Here is a 27,450-nt window from a genome sequence, read left to right as displayed (position 1 = left end):
GTGTAGAGTCTGCAGGCGGTTCTCTCCGCTGTTACTAAATCAACCGCTTCACAGAAACAATGAGATCCTTGAGCTCGGTTGTGGGTGGAATGTGTCGGTGCTCCTGAGCTCCCCGTGAAGTCACACATCGGGACGGGGCGGCACTGGACTGAGTGCATTGGCTTCCAGTTTGCTAGAAAGTCTCACTGCAAGATTTTATTTAATTGCCACCCGCTGGATTTGTTTTTTTCCCCTAATCCCACTGCATCTCAAATACAGATAGGTGGACTGGAGTTGACTGGGGCAGATTGTGGGCAAGCGGCGATGGTTGGCAGCCTAAATCTCCAGGAGGTAACTGGTCCCTTGGTGGAGCCGAAGCGGCTGGGGGAAAGAGTGCTGGACAGTCCCGATTCGGGACTGCCCCCGAGTCCTAGCCCTACGCCCAGTGTGTGGCTCCCGTCCCCGGGGAGTTTGGCGGAGAACCGGCTACTGGAACAGGAAGACCACGGCTTTCCGTCCAGAGGGCATCCCCGAGCCTCGGTGGGTGTATGTAGGCAGTCGGGCAATCTTGCATTGCAGCGGTTTTAAATTGTTAATTAACAGAAAGTTAATGCAGATGTCTGAAGCAGCCTCAAATTAAATTCTCTATGAAAATGTTATTGCGTTGGAGAGAGTTGGTTTATTGCGATTCTCTTATTCTGAACTTTTAAATGTTAGCACTTCATGAATTCGCATCTGATGGTTGGGATAGAATTGAATTTCCCATCCTGTGGTAGTTAAGTAATAGTATGACTGTACTTCAATTAAGTTTAATTGTTGAAGGACACCGAAGGACTTTGTGCGTTCAGAACTTGTCTAATTGCGGTTTATTTCCGGCTAGTTAACTTTTCTCTTCCCTTCCACCCCCCCCCCCCCCCCCCCCCTTCACTGGACTTTTTCCTTTGTCAGTTTCCCGGTGCATATGGTTGAAAGCTGTCTGCTTGCATTGCCTGGGAGGAACCGTGTAGGAAAGTGGCCGCAGAGTGGTATTTAACAGCTCCAAAACGTGAACTAGATGACCGGGCGGACAGTCAGCAGACTGGCAGGCGCTGGCCGTGTCACCTCGTCCACTGTTGTAACAGCGGACGGTGTCTGCCGTGTGGGGAACGTTGAGCACAATGGTGAAGCTGGCCCATGAGCAGTGTTAATGGTGCTGGACAGATGGACAACGTGGTGAATACCTTCGGGTGGCTTTGTCTCCACCCTTGGGATCTGCTTTGACCCCCCCCCCCCGCAACCGCGCAACATGCCCAGTGACACGGCTGCCCTCCCAGTTGTTAAAGGTTCCGAGGTTGAACGTGGTGAAGGTTTGAAGATCTACCGTTCCATCTCCAACCCGGCTGTTAACCTTCACCCCGATGGTTGGGAGCCCATTCACTGAAGTGGGAGGAGAGCTGGTTTTGGTGTACAACATCCTGATAGGACGCCTGCAGCTGGGAACAGGGAGGGTGGACTGGGAGCTGGGGCTCACTGAATCAGGACATGGGGTAAGGTGTTAGGGACCAAGCTGCAGACACCTGTGAAATCCCCTATCACACAGGCTGTGGAGGCAGGAGTATATGCAAGGAAATCCATGGACAGGCAAGGAGGGTGTGGATCGTGTGCAGGCAGGTGGGACAACTTTAGGTTGGCATTTTGGTCAGCACAGACATTGTGGGCCGAAGGGCCTGTTCCTGTACTGTTCTATGAAATCTCTTGATACTGGTCTGAAGGGAGACCATGGATGTGGTGTTGAGATAAGAGGGTCAGCCATGTTTGGTAGAGCAGGCTTGAAGGGCTGAATGGTCACCTATTGCTCCCATGCCATTCAGCACTTGTAGTCTCTCTGTCCCCATGTGGGACGTGCTGGGTGTTGCAGAGTGTTTGAGTGTGGATCTCTCTGTGCCTCACCTGACTTGAGGGTCAGTATAGGGAGTGGGGTGGCCCAACTGATGTTTTTTTTTCCTCCCTCCCAGAACTAATGAGCAGGTTTACCCCTGTCTGGGGGGGAACTGGTGAGTTCTCAGACTGGCTGTTCATCCCCCGAGCTCTATGTGGATCTTTAACTGGTCGGAGGTTGTCTAATTCGCAATCTTTACTGGAGGGGGTGGAGGTGCAGGGTTGCGCCAGAGGGTGGGAGTGGAATTGAATTTCCAGCAGGATTGAACATTCTGGGAATCCGATGTTGAACCAGAGCTGATGACCTATGACCATTGCTACATTCTGCCTTTGTCCTTGATGTGGTCCTTTACCCAGAGTCCATCTCGATGAGAATGCTGTAAAACCTCCAGTGACTGGGAATAGTATTTTCCCCTGGGTTTTGCAATTCCTGTCAAGATTGGCAAGAATCCTCCCCCACCATCCTGTCAAAAAGGAATCTGTCCTGTTGTCATTCTCTGGGGGAAGAGGAGAGGAAACGTTTCTGTGATCTGAGGTTCCCAAGATCCAATTCCCATTCTCCAACAAGATGCTGCTTCCAACAAATAGTGGACATGTAGTTGAAGTCCACTGAGCCTCTCTTGGTTCTTGACATGCTTCCTGATGTGGGTGGCAGAGAGAAGTGTGTTATTGAGGATGGAGGCCAGAATGCTTGTCCATTTACTCATTCCAAGACTGACCAGCAGTGACCCCTCCCTACCCCCTAATGTTCTGCCTCCTCCAGAGAATTTGTTCTTGCTGTATTGTGGTTGTCAGCAGTCTCCTGAACACCTGAGTTGAGTTGCCCTTCATGTGAGGAATTCGCTGAGCACCTTGCCAAAGCTCAATTCACACCCAGCAGGGATCACTCCAGAGTGATAAAGAAATGCTTTTCCCTTCCATTTCCCACTACCGCTCCTTTTGGGTGGGGTGGGTGGTTTAAGGTCAATTGTAATGCCTCAGATGAGTTGAGTCACTGAGTGCATTCAGGGCTGAGAATTTGGGAGTACAAGGGTTATGGGGTTGGGTAGGAAAATGGAGCTGAAGCCAATGATGCAGTCATCTATGTTCTTGAATGGGAGAGCAGGCTATGGGCTGAATGGCCTCCCTGATGTAGGTTAACACTGGGAATGACTCGGCATCTGGTCAGTTGGTGCTTTTAACCAGAGGCAGGGGCATGTTACTGGAACTGGAGGGATTGAGTTATAAGGAGGGGCTCGATAGGCTGGGGCTTTTATCATAGGAGACTGAGGAGTGACTTTGGAGGCTTATAAAATCATGAGGGGCATAGGCAAGGTGAATGGTCATTCTTTCCCCCAGGTTGGGGAGTCTAAAACTAGAGGGTATGGGTTTAAGATGAGAGGGGAAGGATTTAAAAGGGGACCTGAGGGGTTCCATGCAACTTTTTCCACACAAGGTGGTGGGTATGTGGAATGAGCTGCCAGTAGAAGTGGGTGCAATTACAACATTTAAAAGACATCTGGATGGGGACGTGGATAGGAAAGGTTTAGAGGGAAATGGGCCAAATGCATGCAAACGGGACTAGCTCAAGTAGACAACTCGGTCAGCATGGACAAGTTGGGCTGAAGGGTCTGTTTCTGTGCTGCATCACTTTGTGGCATTTGCTGCAGTCCTTGCACTGCTCCTGTTCTCGCGTCTTTGCCGTCGATGCTCGTGCAGTAAGTTGACCAGCTTTGGAATCCCTTCCTTAAACCTCTCCACCTCTCTCGCTTCTACTTTAAGATGGCCCTGAAAACCTAATCCTCTCTCGGCCTTTGGTCACCTGACCTCGTCTCCTTGTACGGCTTGGTGTCAGATTTTGTTTGACCCTCCAGTGAAAAGCCTCAATGTTGTGCTGTTAAGGACACTTTGTTCTATTTGTGCAGCACTTGGCACCAGTTCCCACCTCATGGACAAAATAACATAATGGGTAATGGCCTAATACTGCTGACAGGAGCTGTGCTCAGTAAGTTGTATGCAGCCATTTTCATCGGATGTGTTGTGCCCTCATTGATGCCTCTGGAGAGATTGTATGAACATGGGAGTGCCTCAAGAGAGAGTCCTTGTGTGCTGTGGAAGTTAAACCAGAAATGTAATAAAATCTGTATGGTCTGTTGGTTGGCAAAGTGTTGCTCATGCCAAGGTTATGGGTATGGTCGCCTGCATGTGAGGTCAATGTTTCCCAGATGTCAGTGGGTGGCATGGTCTTGTTTGAGCCACAGGATTGTGTGTTCGACTCCTCCGGATGCTGAGCACTTCTGCAGTACTGAGGGACCGCTGCAGGTCGAAGGCACCAATGAATTGGATGTGACATTACACTAGAGCTTGTCTGGATGTGTTGGATCCCGGGATACTATTTTGAACTCTAAGTTGCTTCCCAGTCCCTATTCAACATGTAGGTATTCTTGTTTACGGGAGCTTGTGTACAAATCGGTAACTGTGTTGCCTCCATTGTGGCTACTTTGGCTGAAAAACAGTTTGAGAAGCTCTGAAAGGGAAGAGAAAGGTGCTAGACAAATGCAAACCTAAGCTGTCAATCAGATGCCAGAGTGGGTGTACAATATTGGATTGTCGCTCAGCCAAGAATCCTCTGCCTATCTAACTGGGTCACAGATCTCTTTGGCAGTGGGCTGTTTATTTGGAGTGACGTGCTGGGGCAGTGACCAGAATTCTAAAATGCTTGTCATTCAGGCTCCATGGTTGGCCTCAACTAACGAGGGGGGCTTTGATCTCCACCGGACGCATTCACCCCATCCCTTTGCCCAGCTGTTGAGGTGAGGGTTAGTCAGCAGCGGCTGAGTGATCCAGCCTGGGTGAAGCTGGTTGACGTTTGCTGTTGGTGACGGACAGTCCCGTCCTGATGACACTCCTCGTGATCCCAGTGTTGAGTATCACTTGGAGCCTTCTGGCCACCCGCTGGGTGGGAGCCCAGTCTATTTTTAACTTTAATTTTTTTCCCTTTTTAGGGCAAAATCTTTCCCTTCCCATCCTCTTCTCTTCCCCCCCCCCCCCCCACCCCTCCCTCCAGCTGGATGTTGGTGTGTTATCCCCTGGGATTATTTCCTTGCTGTGGAAGTGCAGGGGCCACTGGAGAACATCAAGGAGCCTGGCGGCTTGATAAGTAACCGAAGGTGTGACGGAAATTCTTCTGCAGTCCCCTCAGTGCCAGTTACATGGGGTTAATTGAAAAGCTTTAAATTGCTTTGCAGTGTGGTCTGGAACTGCTTGTTCTAGAGGTGTACCCAGTAGGTCTAATTGCCCTTTAAGTGGTTGGGCATCTTTTTGAACCAGTGCAGGTGTTTCCAGTGCTGTTGCTACTTGGGGGAACTGAAGGAGTTGTGGGGATGGGGTGGTGCTCTGTAGTGGAGGCTGTGCATGTAGAAGGTGCACTGCTTCGACGCACTGTTCCGCTTTTACTGCTGTAGTTATTGGGCCAATGTTACCTTGTGCAATTTTAAATTTTGCTAATTGTGTTGAGCTGGAAGCATTGCTTCATTCGGAAAGATAAGATAGCTAATCTCTTGAGAAACTTCCTTCCCCACCCTCCCTGAACTTGCCTGTTAGAACACCATTCCTGTGGAACGGTCATCCCACGTACTGTTGAAAAATCTTGGCACTGAAATTGGTTAAGGCAGAAAGCTCAGCAATAAATACCTTTTGAAAGGTTACGATGCAGAACCCGTTACTCAGCTGGTGGAACACTCCCTGGCTAATGGAATGTAAGGAGGGTGGGAAGCTTCATCAGTTTCGTGCGAGAGAAGCTCCAGCCTTGATTGAAAGCATTACCTTTTGTAAAGTCTTGTGTGACTGTGTTAACCTCCTCCTGCAGGGTCTGTGTTTGAACGAGGCTGGGTGGTCCAAATTAAACTGAGGTGATTTAAAAGTTGAGGGTTTTTGTAATATTGAAATAAAAATCGGTTTGCATTAAATTGTTTTAACCTCAGTCCAACACTGGAATTATGGAAATGTGAAAGTGCAAGCCCACAAAAATTAACCAGATTTCAACCATACTATTACAATGTTGTAATATAGGGTCCTTAATGGCCAGCTTGAACACAGCAAGATCCTACAAAAGACAATATGCTCAAGAATTTTTTTTTACCAGTATTGGATGTGAACCTTTGACAATAGTACAGTGGGATTGCATTTGCCCATTTGAAGATTTAAATCTTGCACAAAATGCAGACTAGCCCACTACCCCAGTGGAACAAGAGCCCAGATTTTTGCCCAAGTATCTGGAGCAGGACCTGAATCTTTCTGCTTGAAGGCTGTAGCTGGGCCACAACAAATGCCCTGTTTTTCGATTTTTTTTTTTTTTTGGAGATGTTTTGAGGTGCGTTTGATTTCTCTCTCAATGCAGGATGTGAAGTCCTGTTAATCATTTGGTTCTTATTGGGAAGTGTCAGTGCCTTTGAAATGCCCCAGAAATTTAGATTTCATCTGCTTATCATTAATCTTTGGCTAAAGAATAAGAAAGTTGTCTGTATTTGGTAATTAAGAGGTGATCCTGCACTATCACTAATGTGTTGTTGTCACTGTATCACTGCCTAAACATCTTCACCCAGTTTGAGCAATGTTGATAGGGAGGACTGTTTGGCACTGCAAAAGTCTAAAGTACCTTGCTATTGGAACAATTAAGAAATACTGTATTAAACTGTTTAACCATGTAAGCTTTCATCTACTCTAATCTATTCACGATGGGCAAAACAGATGTAACTTGAGAGCAGGAACAATCCCCAGTATATATTTTTAGAAGAAAATGCTGGGAAAGCTTGGGTCAGACAACATCTGTGGAAAGAGAAACAGTTAATATTAACTCTTTCCATAACCTGACCTGAGTTTTTCCAGCATCTGATTTCTTTTTTATTCCAGATTGCCAGAGTCTTTGGTATTTGGTTTATTTAATCTTTTGGAATTCTCTAAGCAAGAGGGCTGTCAAGGCTTAGTCACTGCATATTCAAAATGAGATTAGTATAATTTGGGGTTGGTGCAGAAAGATTAGCTGTGATGTTTATCAAACAGCAGAATGAGCATGAAGGGCTGAATGGCCTATTGCTTTTTTTTTATGGTGCCCATTTTAAAAATTGCCTGGGCATTGTAGAGTGTTTATCTTCGAGTGTTGTCTAAACTCAGTAGCACATTCCCCTGAGTCATACACTTGAAGGTTCAAACTCCACTCTAGCGTTTGAACCTCTGAAGTGAGCTGACACTTTGTATTGGGGGATTGCTGAATCGGACAGTGAATGAAGCCTTGCACAGGACAGTGCAGCACGGGAACAGGCCCTTTGGCTGAACTTGATGCCAGTTTAAACTAACTCCATGTCTACCTGCTCGTGGTCCATATCCCTCTATTCCCTTCCTGTGCCTGACTGCCTCTTGAACATTGCTATCATATGTTTCCATCACTTCCCCTGGCAGCATGTTCCAGTTCCACTTTTTTTCTCCTCTAAACTTTTCCCCCTCTCACCTTAAAGCTCTGCCTTCTAGTGTTTGACATTACCACCCTGGGGAAGACTCTCTCATAATTTTATATACCTCCACGAGATCACTACTCAGCCTCTGTTCCAGAGAAAACAATCCAAGTTTGTCCAATCTCTCCTTGTAGCTAACATCCTCTAATCCAGGCAACATCCTGGCAAACCTCTTCTGCTCCCTCTCCAAAGCCTCCACAGCCTTCCTGTAATGTGGTGACCAGAACTGCATGGAATACTCCAAATGTGTCCTAACCAAAGGTCTATACAGCTGCAACATGACTTCCTTACTTTTATACTCAATGCCCCAATTGATGAAGGCAAGTATAGCATATCTACTTGTGTTGCCACTTTCAGTGAGCTATGGACTTCCACGTCAATGCCCCTAAGGGTCCTGCCCTCTACTATATACTTTCCTCTCGCATTTGCCCTCCCAAAGCTCAACACCCCAAGCTTGTCCAGGTTAAACTCCATCTGCCATTTCTCTGCCCACATTTCCAAATGGTTTACACCCTGCTGAATCGTTTGACAACCTTCCTCTCAATACACAACTCCACTAATTTTTGTCCTGTAATCTTACTAATTAGCTCATCTATATTTTTGTCCCAATCATTTCTGTATATCACAAGAGGTTCCAGCATTATTCCTTGCAGAACACCACTAGTCACAGACCTTCAGTCAGAGAAACCCCTCCACCACTGTCCTCTGACTTCTGTGGCCAAGCCAATTTTGAATCCAATTTACCAAGTCTCCATGGATCCTGTGTGCCTTAATCTTCTGGATCAGCCTACCATAAGGGACTTTGTCAAATGCTTTACTGAGGTCTGTGTTGACAACTGCCCTACCCTCATCGATCAGCTTCATCACCAACTCAAAACAAACTCAATCAAGTTTGAAAGACCTCCCCTGCAGAAAGCCATGTTGACTATCCCTAATAAATCCATGCTTTTCCAGATGTGAGTAAATCCTATCCCTAAGGATCTTCAATAATTTCCCTGCCAGTAATATAAGGCTCACTGGCCTATAATTTTCTGTTTTTTTTCCCCCTATTATCCTTAAAGGAACAATGTTGGTTATTCTCCAATTCTCTAGGACCTCACCTTGGCTAAAGTTCTGTCATGACCCCAGCAATCTCCTCTTGCCCACCTCAATTAGCCAGGATAGATTCCATCAGGCCCTGGTGATTTGTCGATTTAATGTTCTTCAAAAGACCCATTGCCACCACCTTGATATCAACATGCCCTAGAATATCAACTGACCACACCCTGATCTCACTACTCCCCACCACCCCCCCCCCCATTGTCCTTCTCCACAGTGAATACCAGTGCAAAGAACTCATTCACTATCACAGTAGTGTAGTGATTAGCATAATGATATTACAGCATCAGCGACCTGGGTTCAATTCTGCTGCGGTCTGTAAGGAATTTGTACATTCGTCCTGTGTCTGCGTAGGCTTCCTCCCACATTCCAAAGATGGACAGGTGAGGAGCTGTGAGCATGCTATGTTGGTGCCAGAAGAGTGGTGCCTTGGGATTAAAATTCCTTGGGATTCTCCTTAATCCTATTTGTCAAGGATACTTCATGGTCCCCTTTAGCCCTCCTGATGTACCTGTTTAAGTTTCTTTATATTCCTCAAGGGTCCTGTTTGATTTTGGCTTCCTAAAACTTGTATAACTTGTATGTACTTTTTTTCTTCTTACTAAATTGACAAAATCTCTCCTCATCCAAGGTTCCTGAACCTTGCCATCCTTGTCTATCTTCCTCACAGGAACATGTTGCTCCTGATATCTGACCAACTGGCCTTTAAACAACCCCCATATGTCAGATATGGACTTGCCCAATAACAGCTGCTCCCAATCTAGTCTCCCCTTCCTAAAATTGTTATAATTAGCCTTTCCCCAATTTAGCTCTTTGCCCCAAGGTCCTGTTTTATCCATAAGTATCTGAAAACCTACAGAGTTGTGATCACTTCCCAACATGCTCTTCCACTGAAACTTTGATCACTTGGCCAGGCTCATTTCCCTTGTTGGACTATTCACATACTGTTCCACAAAACTGTCCTGAATGCACTTAACAAATTATGACCTGCCTAAGCCTCTGCTACCAAGGAAATCCCAGTCAATATTGGGGAAATTAAAATCACCCACTAACTTTAATTTCCCCAGTATCTGCCTATATATATGTTTCCCTTGTTGGACTATTCACATACTGTTCCACAAAACCGTCCTGAATGCACCTAACAAATTCTGCCCTGCCTAAGCCTCTGCTACCAAGGAAATCCCAGTCAATATTGGGGAAATTAAAATCACCCACTAACTTTAATTTCCCCAGTATCTGCCTATATATCTGTTTCCTCTGCCTGTGTGCTTGTTCCTCTCTCCCATGGGCTATTGGGAGGCCTATAGTATAACCCTATCATAGTGATTGCACCTTTCTTATTCTTGAGCTCTGCCCAATTGCCTTGCTGGATAAGCCCTCCAGGATGTCCTCTAAGTGCAGCTGTGATCTTCTCCCTGATCAGTAGTGCACCTCCCCTATCTCTTTTGTATCCCTCTTGTATGTGTGATACAAAAAATCCCACAATGATACTCTAAGCCTACTAAATGCAGGTCCCTCTCACAACTAAAGTTCATCCTCATTCTATCATCTCTGGGCAATTGTCTACTATTTAATTCCTTCATTAATATTTTTGCCTCAGCAGCTTGCATTTTATAATGTGTAGTAAAATGCCCTAACAAAGAGAACTTGTTGCCAAGTCGCATGAGATATTGGTACTAATGATGAAGAGCTTGGTTTTCAAGAGGCAGAGAGATTGAGGGGGGGAATCTCAAAACATGGTGTCTTGATAGCTTAATGCTTGGCTTTAAAAATCCAAGGGTGGTCAGGGCTGGAAATGGAGGAATGTGGAAATCAGAGGGTTAAGGGATGGGTGAGATTAATAGGGGAATGGAGTGAAGGGCTGGGGAAACAGTAAAGTTGTTAGAGTGGATGTGACGTCTGTTAAGTCTGTGCACAGTGCTGCCCCAACTAGGCAGCTGCTGTGTTTTCAAGTTTCCCTTGTCTTCCAAGGAAGTTGAAATAATAAAGACCTTTCATCGGTCATGGGGATGGGCTAAGTATCTCTTCGTAACCCTCGGTAAACTGTTATGGAATAGTTTTCTATGTAAAAAGGCATTATATAAAGTTGTGAAACTCCCCAAAGCAATGACCAGCTTCCAAATACCTGAGCTTACTGAACTGTTTCAACAGTGGCTGTGCCTGAACACCGCTTCAGTGGAACCCAGCTCAGTTGGCTGGAAATGTCAGGTCTGAATGACAGAATGTTTTGTTTGTTTCTCATTGCCTGCCTGGAGTGGTAGGGAGAGGGAGCCAGTTGGATGCTGGACTGTTGCGAGTGGGGAATGAGGGATAAATTGGCCTTTAGCTTGTCCCACATGGACTGACAGCAGTCCTGCTGCAGCAGAACCTGGTCTCTAGACCTCTTGGATCTCTGTCCTTGAGGTCGACAGACAAGGTTCTTTAAGACTCTGATAGTTGGTATATAAAGACCATTTTACACTAAGGGTTCTTGTATTGGCATCTTCCACCCCTCAGAAGTGGAGTAGAAGCAAGTTATGCAGTATGGAAATGGATCCAGTCAGTCCAACTCATCCATGCTGACCAAGGTCCCTTCCCAAGCTAGTCCCATTTGCCTGTATTTGGCCCATATCCCTCTGAAGCATTCTTGTACGTTATTTTTTAAATGTTGTAATTGTACCCCTCTCTACCACTTCCTCTGGCAGCTTGTTCTGTATACCCACCACCCTTTGTGTGTGTGTGGGGGGGGAAATTACCACTTTTGGGTCCTGTCTAAATCTTTCCCCTCTCCTTAAACCTACGCTCTCCAGTTTTTAGACCCCCCCCCCCCCCCCCAAAAACCTGGGGAAAAGACAGTGACCATTCACCTTATCCATGCCCCTCATGATTTTTATAAACCTCTATAAAGTCGCCTCTTGGCCTCCTTCACACTCCAGGGAAAAGAGTCCCAGATATCTTGGTCTCTACTTATAACAAAATGTCCTCCACTCCTGGTAACATCCTTGTGAATCTTTTCTGCATCGTCTCTGGCTCAATCACATCCATCCTATTGCGTGGTGACCAGCATTGCATACAACTCCACACGCAGTCTCACCAACATCTTGTTAAGTGATGTCCCAACTCGTACTCAATACCCTGACTGATAGCATGCCAAATGCTGCCTTCACCACACTGTCTTACCTGTGTCACCATTTTCAGGGAACTATATACTTGTACCCCTGAGGTTCCCTCTGGTCAACAACACTCCCAGGTCCCTGTCATTTACTGTGCAAGTCCTGCCCTGGTTTAATTTCTCAAAATGCATTCACTTTGCACTTGCTTGAGTTAAATTCGATCTGCCATTCCTTTGCACACTTTCCCAGTTGTTTTAGATCCTGTTAGAACCACCTTCATCTGACCCTGAGGGACGGCTAAGGAGTGGGCAGAACACCTGTACTTAAGGGAATAGGTTGCCCTGTATGATAAGTGTACAGATACATGTTCTTCCCACTTTCAAATTTCTAAGGTAATGGTCCAGACCAGGAAGGTTCAGTCCTGAGCTGAATGATTGTAGGACTCTGTCCAGGATGTTGTGATCACAGCTACCTTACCACTGACCTCCTGAAATAATAAGTTGAAATTGATCTCAGTGACTCTCCCAGCAGAACCTCTGGGAATGGTGGCTATTCTTTCTTAACATGGTAAAAGAACCAACCTCTCAATCTCTCCTCTGGAAGATACTCTGCTCCTGAACTACCACGCAGTAGAGGTCTAATTTCCATATTGGACGTGAAACCATTGGTGATTCCAAATCTGAGTTTTGTGTTTTAAAACACTTTGGAGTTGTTGCAGTTTTTGAGGGGGAGAAGTATTGAGCTTGTTTTGAACTTGGCCTTTTTGTATTCTCAGCATTTTTTTTGTAATTAAAATAAACCTTTCCAGAGGCAAATAGCTCCATGCATGCAGTGTTTTTGGGGGAGGAACATGTGAGGCACCAGGCCCAATAGGAGTCGGAAATGAGGTTTAAGGAGAACTGAATGCATTTGCCTGTGTGTGTGTGTGTGTGTGTGACTACTGCTAGTATGTCTCTGCTTCAGAGCTGCACAAGATGGAACGGAACAGCTACAGGTATTATTCTGTACACTGCCCGAGCTCCAAGGTTTGGGGCATAATTCCCAGCACCCTATTTTTCACATGGAGTGAATTTTGAGGTGTTGGCAACTCGGGAAGCTGCGTATGTGAACCAATGCTGTACAACTCTGTTTAATTTAAGTATTGGCTAGGTCTTTTGTTATGAGTGACAGTGGCATAGCTAGTAGAGTTAGTGCCTTGTGGCAATTGGAGGACCTGGGTTCAATCTGACCTAGGGAACTGTCTATGTGGAGTTTATATGTTCTCCTGTGACTTCATGGGCTTCCATTTTCTTTCCACATACTAAATATGTGCAAATTGGTCAGTAAATTACTCCTTGTATGCAGGTGAGTGGTAAAATCTTGGGGATATTCGATGAGAATTGGGAGGAATTTTTTTTTTAATTGTCGGATTGGTGGAAGTGGGTGCTTGATGGTAGCATGGACTCGATGGCTCAAAGGGCCTGTTTCCGTGCTGTATCTCTGCTGCTGTTCTGATGTGTGACTCTTCTGTGATGGGGAAGTGAGATTGAGGAAGCTGCACCTTGGTGAGTGGGGTGAGGCTGGATGGTGCTGCAACACATTCCACCTCTGTAGCTGAAGTAAACTCGCACCCTTTTACAATATGATTAGAAAAGGATGAGTGTTTTTTGTACAAACATTGTGCACAATGCTAATAATGTTTTACTGGTCCTGATGTATGGCAGTTGGAAAAGCACTTTGTACAGGAAATTGTTTTTGGAGTCAGCTGCAGAGTTAGATTATTCAGAAGGCAAGTCCAACTTGCAGTTCGATGAATCGTCTTCCTCACTGTTTGGGATTCATTGAACGTTTTGTTTAATCAAAGCAGACGGCAGGGGTTGGTTACACAGCTGATTATTTTTGCTCAGGCTACCAAGAATTTGCATGTTGGGCATGTGCTTTTAAAGGGACCATCCGCTAAGCTCGTTTTACAGATGGATAGAAGGTATTGTGTGTTGGTTCTGCTGTGGAGTTAACCTGGAACTGTTTAGGCTACTTTTGATGTTCTGTCTGGTGTGATATTACCTCTACATTTGACTTAGTTCTGTTGGGGGGGGGGGGAAGGATTGTGACCTCCCTCAAACTGTGCTAAGTCTAATTGCTTGTGATGGGTGCTGACAGAACTGGTGGAGGGGTGAGTGAAGGTGGTTGGTTGCTTGCTTCTTGCTGTTGAGGGGTCTGAACAAATCTGATTTGCCTCCCCTTTTGACCCACAGCTGTGATGGTAATTGGGAACAGGACCTCTGGTGGCTTTAGTTTGGCCATTGTTGATGGACAAGGAATATGAGGTTTGATTGAAGCAGCTTGCATCTGAGAGTTTTGTTTGCATGGCCTAAAAGGTTACTTGTCCAGGAACAATTAACTTCTGGTTTATATGTAAAATGCATTCAGATCACATTTGCCTTTAACTTGACATGAATTGATCCTTCGAATGGTCAAATCTATTTGCAAGAGTCCTCTGAGATAAAATTCCATTTTTATTTTGAGCAATGTGTTGTGGTCAAAGCATCCATTCTCATGGTTTGCTGGGTGATGATTTCATTAGAAGCAATTGTATCACTTTGAGAAGAGGTGAGTGTAACTCAAATTTCTTCTGGGTACAGTTGTTTTACTAGCATGTATTGGCCACACTCTTACCTGTGCACCACACTGATTTGCTTTCGCCTCTGGCTGAGAGACCTTTCTCTCCTTGGACTGTAACAAAATACACATTTGGTGCTTTGGTTAAAGCCAGAAGCCTCAAAACTGCATTTCTTATTGCTAACCTTTGGAAAGTTACTCGTACTGCAAAATGAAAGCTCTAAAACTTAGATTGTAGGGATAATCTGCTTGAAATGGTTCTGGGCATTTGTTTTGCCTGATGAAGCTATCATTGGTAAGGTTTGTTGGCTCATTCCAGAGTAGAGTTGTATAAGTTTGTCCAAGTGGCTCTTACACTGAAACCTGACGCACTGTGTGTATGTATACACATTGAGGATGGGTTCTGGTTTGCATTGTCAGAACTCCTACACAACCTATACATTTAAGGAGGTTGCTGGATACCAGCAAGATTGGGAAACCTCAACTGTTTCTTCCTTTGAAACAAACGTAGGGGTGAATAGTTTCTCTTGCCACTGCCCACTTGGAGAAGGACCAGCTACAGACTGATTAAAATAGTCATCCAGCACAGAAACAGGTCCTTGGGTGCATCACACCCATTAAGTGCCTACCCACTATACTAATTTTCCATTACTCACTCTGAGCCTTTGCCTTATTGATTCAAGTACTTGTACTTGTCTAGATCTTAAATATTGAGAAACTCCACCTACCTTGGGCAGAGTTCCAGATTCCAACCATCCTCTGGGTGGAAAAAACATTTGCTTCATCTCCTCTGAGCTTCCCAGTTAGAAAACCTTGGTGGCTCCTTCTGCAAACTCAGATTGACCTTTTCTGCACTTTTATCGTGCCTTTGTTCGGATTAGCTGGCTCTTGTTTGGAGAGCTTTAAAGAAACAACTTAGTCCAACGGCTACATGTCTTCAGGCCAGACTAATGAATGCGTGGGACTGGTAGATTCTCATATGGCTGTAAGACTAATTTGCCATAGCTTCATGGATTGAAAAGTGTGAATCAGAAGTCACTGCACTTTTTTGGCGTTGGAGTTGGCTGAGATTCCAGACCCTCAGTGGAGGGCTTTATTTGAGATTTATTGCTTCAGTGAAGCTGCGTTGACCAGACCTTAATTGCCTTTCTGTTCTGTAATACAGGCTGTCCCTGGATAACAAATGCGTTCCGTTTTTATAGACATCCATGTCAGAAAATAAATTGCTCTACAGTAACCATACCTCCACAGTATTGTAATGAATGGCATCAGAAGCAAATGAGAACAATTACCAAAAGTGGAGAGAGGAAACATGTATAATTACATCAGACTTTTGAATTTATTAATATAGGAGCTCATTTGTACATAGTGTCTATAAGTCATGTGTTCTTAACCTTGATGGCCTGTACTTTATTTTAAAAAAAATATCAGAAGTGTGAAGTGGCCAACATCTTCCAGCCTAAAGCCAAAAGAGGTGATTAATGTTCCTGCTGGGGTCAGGGGCTTCTGCAGAACGTTCATACCCACATGTCAAATTATCGTTAAAGTTTGGGAAATTTCAGTTGTTTGGAGTTAAACCTCTACTTCTCCAGATAAAAATCCACGACGTACCCTTTCCATCTAGACATTAATCGGTTCATAACATGTTTATGAGGCAGTTAATAGCAATGAGTTCAAGCATCATAAAATATACAACAGCAAATCTTGAGTGGCTTATGAAGCCTCAAAGCTGCCACCTAAACACTGCTTGCCATTGAGGGAAATTAAACTATCAATCTGAGACGATGAATGGGTTTTCTTTCCTCTCGAGTCCCACATTCAAGGGGAGGGAAAGCCTTATTTAAAGCACGATTGGACTATGCTGGTAGGATAGCAGATGCTGGAGAATTTAGTCATTCACATTTACTGAAGAATTTGTATGTCTCTTGGAATTCCTTGCAGTAATTCAAAATTTGGGTAATTTAAAAGATTAAAATTGTGCATTTTTATTTTGAAGGTAATGAGTAGTTATTTTGTGATGTAAATAGCAATTTTATTAACTGACTCATCCAAGGAAATATTGGTTATCTCCTGTGCAATTGGTCTGTTGGACTTTTGGTTTTAGTTTTGCCCACTGGGTTGATTTTTTTTTTCTGGAACAAACATCAGGAAGTTCTCCTGTGCTTTCTTTATCAAATATAAATAACCCCTGTCAAAATCTTTTGTCCTCCAGATCTTTGACTGCCATTTGGGGAGTGGGGTGGCAAGCATAGGGAATCTAAATGACCTTGTGGGCTGGGATTGCCCTGGGGTAACAGTATGTTTAGGAGCATCTTACCATGCTGCAGTGGAATGGGGAGCTTCTCAATGTGGTTGGAGGAACATGCTCACATCTCCACTACTTTGCCCTAGAGGTATAAAATTATAAAAACCTTAACCTGACCACTGCTAGTTTGAGCCTGGTTATGTTTTTATTCCCAAAACCTACATTACATTTCCTATTCCTATAACCATAAAAAAAATCTTGTGGACTCCTCACTGACTCCAAATGAGGCATGTAAGAATGGACAGTTAGTGTTGATGTCAGTGGCATCATACATTGTGAACAAATACCCCCCCCCCCCCCCAAATATTGAAGATGTAGAGGACATTGTACAGTCAATCTAGGTGAAGCATCTGAAGAAGGCTGACAGGGTCTGACCTGACTTGAACTCAATGCCTTACCAGACTGACCTGACCTGAACCAGGTCCTGCTCTGGCCATCAGGGAGTGATGTGATTGAATGCAGGCTATTTTAAGTGGAATATTGATTGAGGTCTTAAATGCAGATCATTTTTCAGTTTGCAATTTGTGTATCTTTAATAAACGTACAGTTAATGTAGGATTGGTAGTTTAAAATGTATTCCCCTTGAGGAAGGGGCCTACTTTTGGGCAGCTGCCAAGATTGAGGCCAGCAATTCCTCCTCGCACCTGCCCCCCCCCCCCCCCCCCCCCCCCCCCCCCCCCCCCCCCCCCCCCCCCCCCCCCCCCCCCCCCCCCCCCCCCCCCCCCCCCCCCATCCTCCCTCTCCTTGGCCATATTACCAGATTAGTCGGGCACTTGACTGTTTCTTGGAGCCTGCTGGCTCTGAGCAACTAGTATAAGGCACTGGACATTGAGCAGTTATAGTCAATTGGCATTGGTATGGCACTGAAAACAAGTTTTATGACTTGGATGTGAGGTCACTTAAATGCCTGGGAATTGCAAACTGCTTTCCAATACTGTACAATGCCTCCTAATGTTCTAACTACTTTTCAGCTGCTATTCTTGGAGTGAGTACTGGGATATTTCTAGGGCAAACAATATAATTTGGATGATGCTGTACCAGATGTTGAAGTGGACTTCTGCTATACTGCTCACTGGAGTGTCTTGTTGAATCTTACTCCCTCTTTTATTCCTACCCCCCAACCCCTCCCTCCTCCTACCAGGAGGACTTCTTCTGGAGAGTGCTGTGGGTAATTTGCCCCAGGTGACCAGTTGCAGGAAAACCCTAATTTAGAAAATCCTGTCCTATGTTCCATCCTTCTGACATAGAAGGCTGTTTGGCCCATGAACCACATGCCACCCCTACTAATTTTGCTTGAGACTTCCCCCACAATCCCAGCAATTCTCTCCCAGACTCTGCCACCCACAGATGCTGCTGGGCTGTCAAGTATCCCTGGCATTCTCTACTTTTATTTCAGATGTCCAGCATCTGCACAGCTTGTAGAGTTGCTACCTCCCTGCTCCAGTGATGTGGTTTCAATCCTGATGTTGTCCAGCTGACGTGCACAGTTCCTTTCTCTCCATCCCTGCTGCTTTTCTCTCAGTTCTGAAGGGTTATTGACTACAGATGCTGTGTGACCTGCTGGATATCACCAGCATCTTCTGTCCTGTTCCCAACCGAAAAGAAGTTTAAAACCAAGTTTGTTGTGGAGGTGCATACTCCAGTAATCACAGGGGGAAGATGAATTGATCATCTATATTCAAAATGGGTTTAAGCTGACAATTGCAACATTAACCACAATCATCAACTGCTGTATGAGGGGGGGGGATGACCCTGATACTTCCTGATGTCTTGGACCAATTGTGCAGGGAAATCAAGGAAGAGCTTGTGGATGCTCATTGCTCAGGAGGGCCTTGCCTGGGCAATGTGTGATAGCACCTTAGAGGCCTAAATGCCCCCTCATTGTATTCAGGTGATGGTTTGTTTCCCTAGGGATCATTTTAATGGATTTACTGGATGACGATTGAGTGGATGCTTAAACTGACTCCTCCCTGCCTGGGAAATGGCACCTCAAATTACTTAATTACTGACCTGCAGAAACAGCCAGCAGCACAGCAGATCGCCTGCACATTGCAGGCTGACAGTTCTGAGATAAATGGTGGAGTTTAATAATTAAGGGGAAATCAAGGATTGCTAGTGTGTTTATCTTAGGAAATTGCCTTTGAATTACAGATAATTGTGCCTTGTTAGAGGAGATGGAAAGTGACAAACTGGTAATTACCTGGCGCTCTAAAGAATGTAATCAATTAGGGTTTAGTTGTAAACACAATGGAGTAATGTTCTTATTGCCTGTTGAAAATGGAATGGCTAAAATTGTTCTTGGCATTAACAAGGCAATCCCCTGCAAAAGAAGGGATGCAGGAAAAGGTTCAAGGAAAGGCTATTTGGCACATCAGTTTTGTGCTTTGATGGATTGGTACAATCTGCCCACTGGGCTTGAACATTCTTTAATCGTCTCGAGCAGAGATGCTCATTGTTGGAAAATAAGGGGCCTGTTACTTGTGGCTGTAATGGGGAGGGGGTGGGTAGATGAAAGATCAGTGATGTGAAACTGAAACCCCTCAAATGAGCTGAGAGAGCAGTCCTTCATCGCCTAACTCATTAAAGAGCATCCATGCCCAGGGTTCAGACCCAGCCCTTCGTCCCATACATACACCCCGATGCTCAGCATTTTCAGCCTGTCTCCTTTCCTCAGTCCTCATTCTCCCTCTTATTCTGTTGCTTGAAGCTTTTGTCTCAAGCTAGTAAATGTTTTGGTCTGGGTTGTTAGTCCAATGTTGTTAGACCTTCCCAGTGATTGATGGACTCTTAGATTGGTTGTGGGTGTTTGCCCTTCAACCCCAGTACATGTAAAAGCTGATCTGGTGCTCCCAGTGAAATGGAATACAGCCCCCAGTATGTCAACAACGTTACACAATCTGTGCTAGGATCTCAGTAATGTTCTAATAATGCTAAAGCTCCATCAGTAATGATATCTCTGGAATAAACCCTTAAAGTCTCTTTGCTTTGATACCCAACATAAACAGGATTAAAGGGTTTATTCCATACTGGCAATTTGCTCTTTTTACCCTTTTTTTTCCCCCAAAGATGCTGTCTACTGTCCCATAGCTGACCAGGTATTTGAAAGTTCAGTCTCAGGATAGCCTGGGTTTCAATGTGATAATGTTGCATGTGAGTTGGTGCGTATGGAGGGCATTGGGAATGCTCGGAATGTTGGCTGGGAATAGTAGGGCTGCTCCATCTGCGCCTGACTGCTTTTTCATTCTTGGTGCCATATCCATTTTAAATAGCCATTTTGGAAAGGTGGTCATGTCCCTATAGACGACCTTTTTTTCTTGAAGGCAAGATGGAAACATTCTGAGTATGTGTTCTTGCACAGAAAAGGTTATTTATTTTGAATTCCTCTGAAGGGAGGTGACTGGCAGTGCCTTCAGAACCCTGATATCCACTAAATGTCATACTGAGGGCTGGTGAAATTGTGATCTCACGAGGATTTGGTGCTTGAGATGAGAGATGTAATTGATCAAAGGCACCTGGCTTATGTTGTGAGGAACTTAGTCAAGCTTAAAAGTTCAGTAAGTAGGTGGAGCTAGAGATCATTGTTTAAAAATGAGATTGCCCATTCATGGTGGCTGAGGTATAATTTTTTTTGAAGGTCCTGAGTCTTTAGAACTCTCCTCCAGGGTGGTGAAGGCAGAATATTTGGATGTTGGCAGCAGTGTTAGATTCTTGATGAGCAAGAAGGTGAATCATTACTGGAGGTGGATGGGAATGCAGAATTGAGGGTGGTCAGGTCAGCCATTGATTTGTTGAATGACTGAATAGATTCGTGTATTTGTATGTTCATTTTTTCTTTTTTTTTTTGCAGGACCCTTTGGTTACTTCCCCTTTCCAGATTGCTGGCCTTGGACCGAGACTTCACCCACTATCGTTTGGAGAAGGAGTTGAAGTTGATCCTCTGCCACCAAAGGAGATCAGGTAATTGGTGGGCTCTTTCTGACTGGTCGAATTGTCCTGTCATTTGTGGAACTGTAGATATTGATGGCACAGGAGGAGGCCATTGGGCCTGTTCTGGCCAGAAATGAAATTTTTGGGATAATCACTTCCCAGCTCTGAGTCCAGGGTCTTGATATAGGTTTTCAAAAGCTCATTCAGACATGTGTCTGGCTTTTGCATCTACCACCCTTCTGTGCAATGCGTTGCAGTCCCACATCATTCACTGAGTCAAATAGGTTTTTCTCAACTCCCCCTCTGCCTCTACCAATTAAAGTCCAATACCACCAGTAGTTCGGTCTACCTTTCGGTCTTTTTCTTTTGCAAAGAGGTAAAGCCCAACCAATCATTCCTCCTATCATTCATCAGCCCTGGTACAAACCTTGTATACCTCCACTACATCTAGTGCTATGGTGACCTGTATTGCAGACAATACTCCAGCCCTGACATTTTATCAACATGGATATAATATGACCTCCTTGCCCTTGCATTTAAGGAAGCGGATTTTCAGGCACAAAAAGCACCAGGGGATACAGAAAGAGTGGGAATATGGTATTGGGATAGAGGATTGGCTCTGATGGTGGATCAGAGTTGGGTTGAATGCCAGCTTCTATTTTCTGTATTCTATGCATCTTTCTTTAAGAGAAGTATCCTGTAAACCTCATCAAAAGAGGAGTTTCTGTAATTAAGTGCTCACCTTTTTCACCTGTGACTGTGATATTGTTACATTAGGGGCTTATCTTTGGAATGTCTCTCAGCCTCCATTTCTTAAACTTTTTTTTGGACAATGAAGTGCAGTCTCAAAGTATAGGATTTGTTTCAGTCATATGCACAGCAAGCCTCCATCGAGCAATATGAAATGCCCACATTTCCTATTTGGGTAATTTAATTGAGGAATTATATATTGGCCTAGTCATTTTAAGTAAGCCCCCTGCTGGTGTTTGGAAGAGTACTTGTAGGGTCTTGTCCATCCACACCAAAAGGAGCTGACTGGCTTCCATTTAATGTTGTGTCCAAAGGCTTCTTGTGGATTGGGCTGAATGAACTGAGAGTGTGTCTGCCCAGTGTTATGTGGCACTGCAGACTCTGTTTTCTCCAGGTAGTCTCTCCCAAGCTGCTGTGAGTGGTTTTCCAATAAACACCCATTCCCCTACTGCCAGAGTTGATCTATTATCTGAAAAATAGTCCATTCTGTTCCTGTTAGTGACTAAGTGTCTCTGGTTTGGTGAAGGCTTCCTTGGTTTATAGTTGGATGTACTTTAAAGGAATGATGGCTCTTTTGTTGTGTTTTCCTGAATAGTCTTGTTTACTTAATTTTGTGCCTTCTCATTCATCAATGGGCCGATATCCCAACAGTTTGACCTGAACCCCCCTCTGCCTGTGGGTTAGTAGCTGCATCTCTCTGGTGTGAACTCCTGACCTGACGTGTAGGATGCTTGAGTATTTAATACACTTTCTCAGTGATAATGGAATGAAACGCAGGTGCCCCTTTGAGTGGATTCTTTGGTTGAAATTCTTTCTTTTTCAATCTTTATTAAATTTCTAATTAATATACATAGCAATAGTGATTATACACATGGTGCGAAGCGATCGGGATTACAATAATAACAGTTAACATATACACTCTTGGGAGTAAAATATATAATCTGAACCTCCCAATCTCTTATGATACAAAAGAATTTGAAAAGAAATGTAATTATATGAAAAGAGAACCTCAAAATTAAAAATAAGCAAACCAAAAATTTCAAAAAAAGCTGGACTGTTATTTCTTTGGTTAAAAAACATTGTCATTAGCTCTGCTCCTCTATATTCAAATAAGAGGTTATTGAAAGGGATTCGAGAAAGGTCTGCTTACATCATATGGAAATACTGAATAAATGGACTCCAACCTTCCTCAAATTTAAGCGAAGGATCAACAGTACCACTCCTAATTTTTTTTCTAAGTTTAAACATGTTATAGTTTGAGAAAACCATTGAAATGTGGTAGGAGGTATAGGATCCTTGGCCTTTAATGTAACAACTGCAATCATACAACAAGCTGAAGTGGATAAATGGCTGGAATCCATCATTGGTAACCCAAAAATTGCAGTAATAGGATGGAAATTCTAATCCATAATTGTTAGGTCTTCTGTTCGGAACAGTTTTTAAACTGAAAATTAATGTACAAATTGTACAGAGATTCTGGCAAAATAATGAAATGTGAAAATTGGTTAAGATGCTGGTGCTTGCTGTCATTATCCAAATACCAATTTGCAGTCATTGAATCATCACAGTATAGGAGGCAGCTATTCTGCCCACGGAGTCTGTGTTGGCTCTCTGTGGAACAATTGTCTGTCTGCTTCCCCTGCTCTAGCCCCATTGGCTGATGACTTTTCTTTCCTTTCAATGTCTATCCAATGAAATCATTATCTTCTGCTTCCAACACCTTTGGAGGCAGCAGCTTCCAGGACTTTACCAGTCATGCATAACCTCGTGCCCAAAGCCTTAAATCAGCATCCCCTTCCCTTTGTACCATCGACTAACTGTTCAACTTTCTTTTGTCTATACCTACTTTTTCTACAAAATTGTCTTTCTCATATCTATAAAATCTTCCCTCATTCTCCTTCGTGCCAACTCCAGCTTCTCCAGCCTAACCTTGTAGCTGAATTCCCCATCCCTGGTGTATCTCAGTGTCGTCTTCAGGATCTTGGCATCTGCCTTAAGTGTGGTGATCAGAAGTGGATGTAATCTAAGCTTTGGCCTAACCAGAAATTTATAAAGGGGTAGTAAAAGTTCTCTGCATTTATACCAAATGCCTCCACTATATTTATGAAACCCAAGATCGCATGTGCTTTGACTATTCTCAATACTTGTTGCCCTTGATCTATTCATACAGGCCTCCAAGTCCATGTAGTCCTGCACCCTCTTCAGAACTATTCCATTGGACCCATGTTACTTCACACTTCATTAGTAAATGCCATTTGCCACATGTCTGCCCTTTCCTTCAGCCTATCTGTTCTGTTGCAGTTGATTGCCATGTCCCTAGTTTTGGTAACATTGGAGTATGGCAAGATTTCAATTTACCAGTGTCACAGCATTGACTTTAGATGGTGTTACTTCACAATATATAATTCCCAAGTTTAGTTTAATTGTCCCTAAGCCATTTTTTTAAAAATTCAAGCAGACACTGACCCACCTAATTTTGTTAACCAGCCTTTTACATAGCATTTGTCAAATGCTTTCTAAAATCCTTGATGACATCCACTGGATTATGTAGAAACGTGGAGTAGGCCATTTGTCCCTTTTAAGCCTGCTTCAAGATTCAATGAGATCATGGCTTTTCATCCAATTCATTACCCTATTCCAGCTTTTTCAGAAAGCTGTTGTTCCCTTTAGCATTAAGAAAGATCTGCCTCGTCCTTCAATAATGACTTGCCCTTCAGTGCCTTCCCACAGGTGGTCACCCTCTAGATGGAGAAATTTCTCCTGATCTGTTCCAAATGGCATACCCCATATCCTGAGGCTGTGATCTCAACCACTGGGGACATCCTCCCTGTGTCTAGTGTGAGTCCTTGGGCTTAGTGAGTGTAAGCCTAATCATCCCAGTCTCATCTTGTGCGTCAGTCCTCGCCCCACAAACAGTCATCTGTTTTGTCTTCCCCCATGACTCTCGGGTTACTCATTCATGTGGGTGCTTTTACTGAATTGATGCCATTAGCGGTGTCTGTCAAGTGTAGTTTGTCTGAGGTGCTGGACTGAAGAGCCAGTTGTTTCTGTTAACCCTGTAATCAAAACGTGCACGTTAAAACTTTTCCTTCCTGCTGAGCAGCATTGTCTAACAGATCTTCCACAAGTCTGTGGCCAATAGTTGCAAACAATCTCAGTGGAAAACAGCCACCCTATCTGTGCAGGTACTGAACATCTAGCAGCATTTGGTGACCAAGGACTCGTAATGACAAAAAACTGCTTGATGTTCTGCTTTCCATATGAACAGAATGGTTAAAGAGTACAGATGAATGGATATTGAGGGTAAAGGTCCAAGTTGTCTGGCTTTTTTAATAAATTTACAATTGAGAAACGCGGTAGGATTTGGATTCCAGCATTTGCAGTATTTGGCTTCTGGAACTATGTAGCTGGTGGCTGATATTGGGCAACACTGGTGTAATAGAAACACTGTACCAATGGTCCTGGACTGGCTAGAGTGATGGGCCTTTTAATCAATTATGTGGGCTTTGCTAAATGTGCTCTCCTGTCTCCTCCCACCCCCTGGGAGGGTTGAGAAATTGTCCCCTGGAGGCTTGCTGTGTATGTTTGGTACAGTGATAAGCTGAGCCCCTTTTAAATGTGATTGGCTAGGAATCCATCAAGAACAGTGTTTTCCCTTAGAGTGAATTTCCAATAGCAACTGCCTATCTGTGTCACTGTGTCCATTGGTGCAAGAACTGATGGGACAACACTGAGAGGTAATGGAGTCTTTAGGCCATGGGCATATTGATGTGTAAGACCAGGGAGAGGAAAACCCTTTCTGAATAAATAGCCCTTTGTTTCTTTGCTCCAGGTACACTTCCTCTGTGAAGTATGACTCAGACCGGCATTACATCAACAACGTGTTCCTGCAGCACACCTTGGGCGTTGGCTCCTGCAGCCAGACAGTCATCTGTGTTCCCGACTGCACGTGGCGGAACTACAAGACGGAGCTGAAGTTTGAGCTTCAACACAAACCACTGCGATTCCTTAGTGCAGTCATCGTGTACCCGAAGTATGCAAAGACTGTCTACACCACCACTGTGGATTACAACTGCAGGAAGGCAGCACGGAGGTTTTTGTCCAGTGTGGAACTTGAAGTGACAGACTGCAGTAGCAGTTAAATGGCGCTCCCCAGTGATGTTTTCTTCCACAAATCCAGTTGTTCTCTTGACTGTCAAATTGCTTCTGAACTATGGTGGCTTCTGAACTTGTTCAAAACTGCATTTCTTTCCCCCTTGCATCTTAGTCTCCTAATTATTTTTAATCACAAAGTTTAGGAATTCCTTTAGAAATTTTAATGCTATTATGTGTATAAGGTAGGACTAGGTTAAGGAAACATTGTGCAAGAATCCATTTGATTTTTATTCATTTTAATATGTTCGGACTAATGATTAGGTGGGGGGGGGTGGGGGAAGGGTGGTTGAGTTGGAAGCAATTGGCCACTGAGCCCAGGTTTCAGTCTGTGTGGGGATAGAGATGCTCAACATGAGGTCCTATTGGGGAAAGGAGGAGTACACTGGCAAACATGGTTGCTGTGTCCAGCCCATTGCAGAAACGGGAGTTGCTCTGAGTTTGGGTCCCAGGGGCTGGAGTCAAAGGGACAACTGCAATAAAATTCCACTGCGCATGTTGGACTTTTGTTATAAATGTGAAAATAATTTAGCGCAGTTAATATTACTCCTGCATTTAATACACAAGTTATTGTGTTTTGAAGGACTTGGTCAAATTACCATCCATTATGGAGGGTTTGGTGGGGGGGAGAAAAACCTGAGGTTTGAAATTCTAGGTTTGCACCATCCTGCACCAAATGGTGGCATTGGGTTTTAACGTGATCTCTTCTAGGTGTCTTAATGTGATCCCTCAAGTAAGAGTCTGTGTTGAAAGTGTAACCACATGGTGGATGACATTACTAAAGGCACCTGCTCCAATCTGGATTAAAGAATTCCATTAAAACCTAAAGATTAGAGCAGTTCCAAATGTAATGGTGCCTGTTATCCTCATTGCCCTGTGAAAGATATTTAATTTACTGTCTTATGGGATGTTGCTTCAGGGTTCAACATTCAGGGTTTGTTGATGCATATAGCACCATCTCTGCTGTTTCCACTAAAAGCAGCTCTCAACACTATGGAAACCATGTGTGTGTTGTTTTCAATGACTAGAGATTTGCTGTCCTGAAAAGTGAATGAGACAAAATGTATTTTAAAAAGCCTGTTGCTACCCTGCCATAATGTTGGAAGCAGGAATCTTGTCTGTTAATTCACCCATCTAACCCATTTGTGGATAGATGCTCTTTGCCTAACCTGTCCCTAATTTCAACCTTCAGCACTTCTGTTGTGGCTTATTTCCTTCTGAGCATTTTGACTCATTATATGTAAATATCGGAGAGTGAACCAAGACCTGTAAATGCCATGCAACTCTGGTAATTTTAAGAACGTTTCTTCTGTGTAATTAGTTGCTGAAAACCCAATATTGAGGATGTAATCCAATCAGAACTGGGATCTACCAACTTAATTGCATTTACAACCTATCCAATACTGGGTGTGGTTGGTGCAAGGTTGTGTTGAGGGGTGAAAAGGTTGGGGAGGGGGGAGAAAGAGGGGAAGAATACTGATGGATGGTTTGGATCTGATGGTGGGTAGGAAAGAGGAGACAACATGCTAGAAATCTGAAACAATTGCTGGAAATACTCACAGATCACGTAGAATCTGTGGGGAGAAAAGCATTTTGGGGTTGATGACCTTTCAGAAGGTAGATGGTGAAAGTACTGTTTGAAATGCAGAATAATTTAGTCAGGTACAATGGAAAGTTTGAAGTAAGTAAGCCAAAGGTTTGTTGGTCTGGATTACTGTTGTGTTGATGTCTTGATCTCACAGCTCCTTTTCAAGACGTTGATAATGGCATGAAGGGAAAAGGGAATTTGTCGCCAGCCATTTGCAACAGACACTGTTGCAACAAATAGTGTTTTCCACATTTCACAGCAAGCTGCGTTGGTTGGGGTAGGGAAAGGTCGGGATGAGTTGGCCACTTTAAAGTGCTTAAGCACTTCATTGTACAGGAGGGTACTGGTGAAACAGCTTCCCAATTGTTTGGGTTTTTTTTGCATGGGATTAAAAAGACCAAAAAGGGGAGAATTCTCTTATAAAGCACTTGTTTAGAATGTGGTTCAACAAATGTTTGCACAAAAATTCCAACTCGGCCCAAGCAGTTTTCAAAACCTGTATAGGTCTTGTGTACATATGTGTATAGCTGGCTCAATAAATATGGAATATTTTAA

The 27,450-nt window shown here is 44.1% G+C and overlaps 1 protein-coding gene across 1 annotated transcript; it reads left to right on the top strand.

Annotated features, from left to right (window-relative positions):
• Positions 1 to 27,450, top strand: rflnb (refilin B). The gene is made up of 3 exons (XM_052035880.1): positions 1 to 519; positions 20,326 to 20,435; positions 24,988 to 27,450. The coding sequence occupies exons 1-3, from the start codon at positions 304 to 306 to the stop codon at positions 25,295 to 25,297; spliced, it is 636 nt and encodes a 211-aa protein (XP_051891840.1). The 5' UTR covers positions 1 to 303; the 3' UTR covers positions 25,298 to 27,450.

Source organism: Pristis pectinata, chromosome 21 (genome assembly GCF_009764475.1).
Source record: "Pristis pectinata isolate sPriPec2 chromosome 21, sPriPec2.1.pri, whole genome shotgun sequence".
In the NCBI taxonomy this organism is placed as follows: Eukaryota; Metazoa; Chordata; class Chondrichthyes; order Rhinopristiformes; family Pristidae; genus Pristis; species Pristis pectinata.
This window is presented reverse-complemented; position numbering and strand designations above follow the sequence as displayed.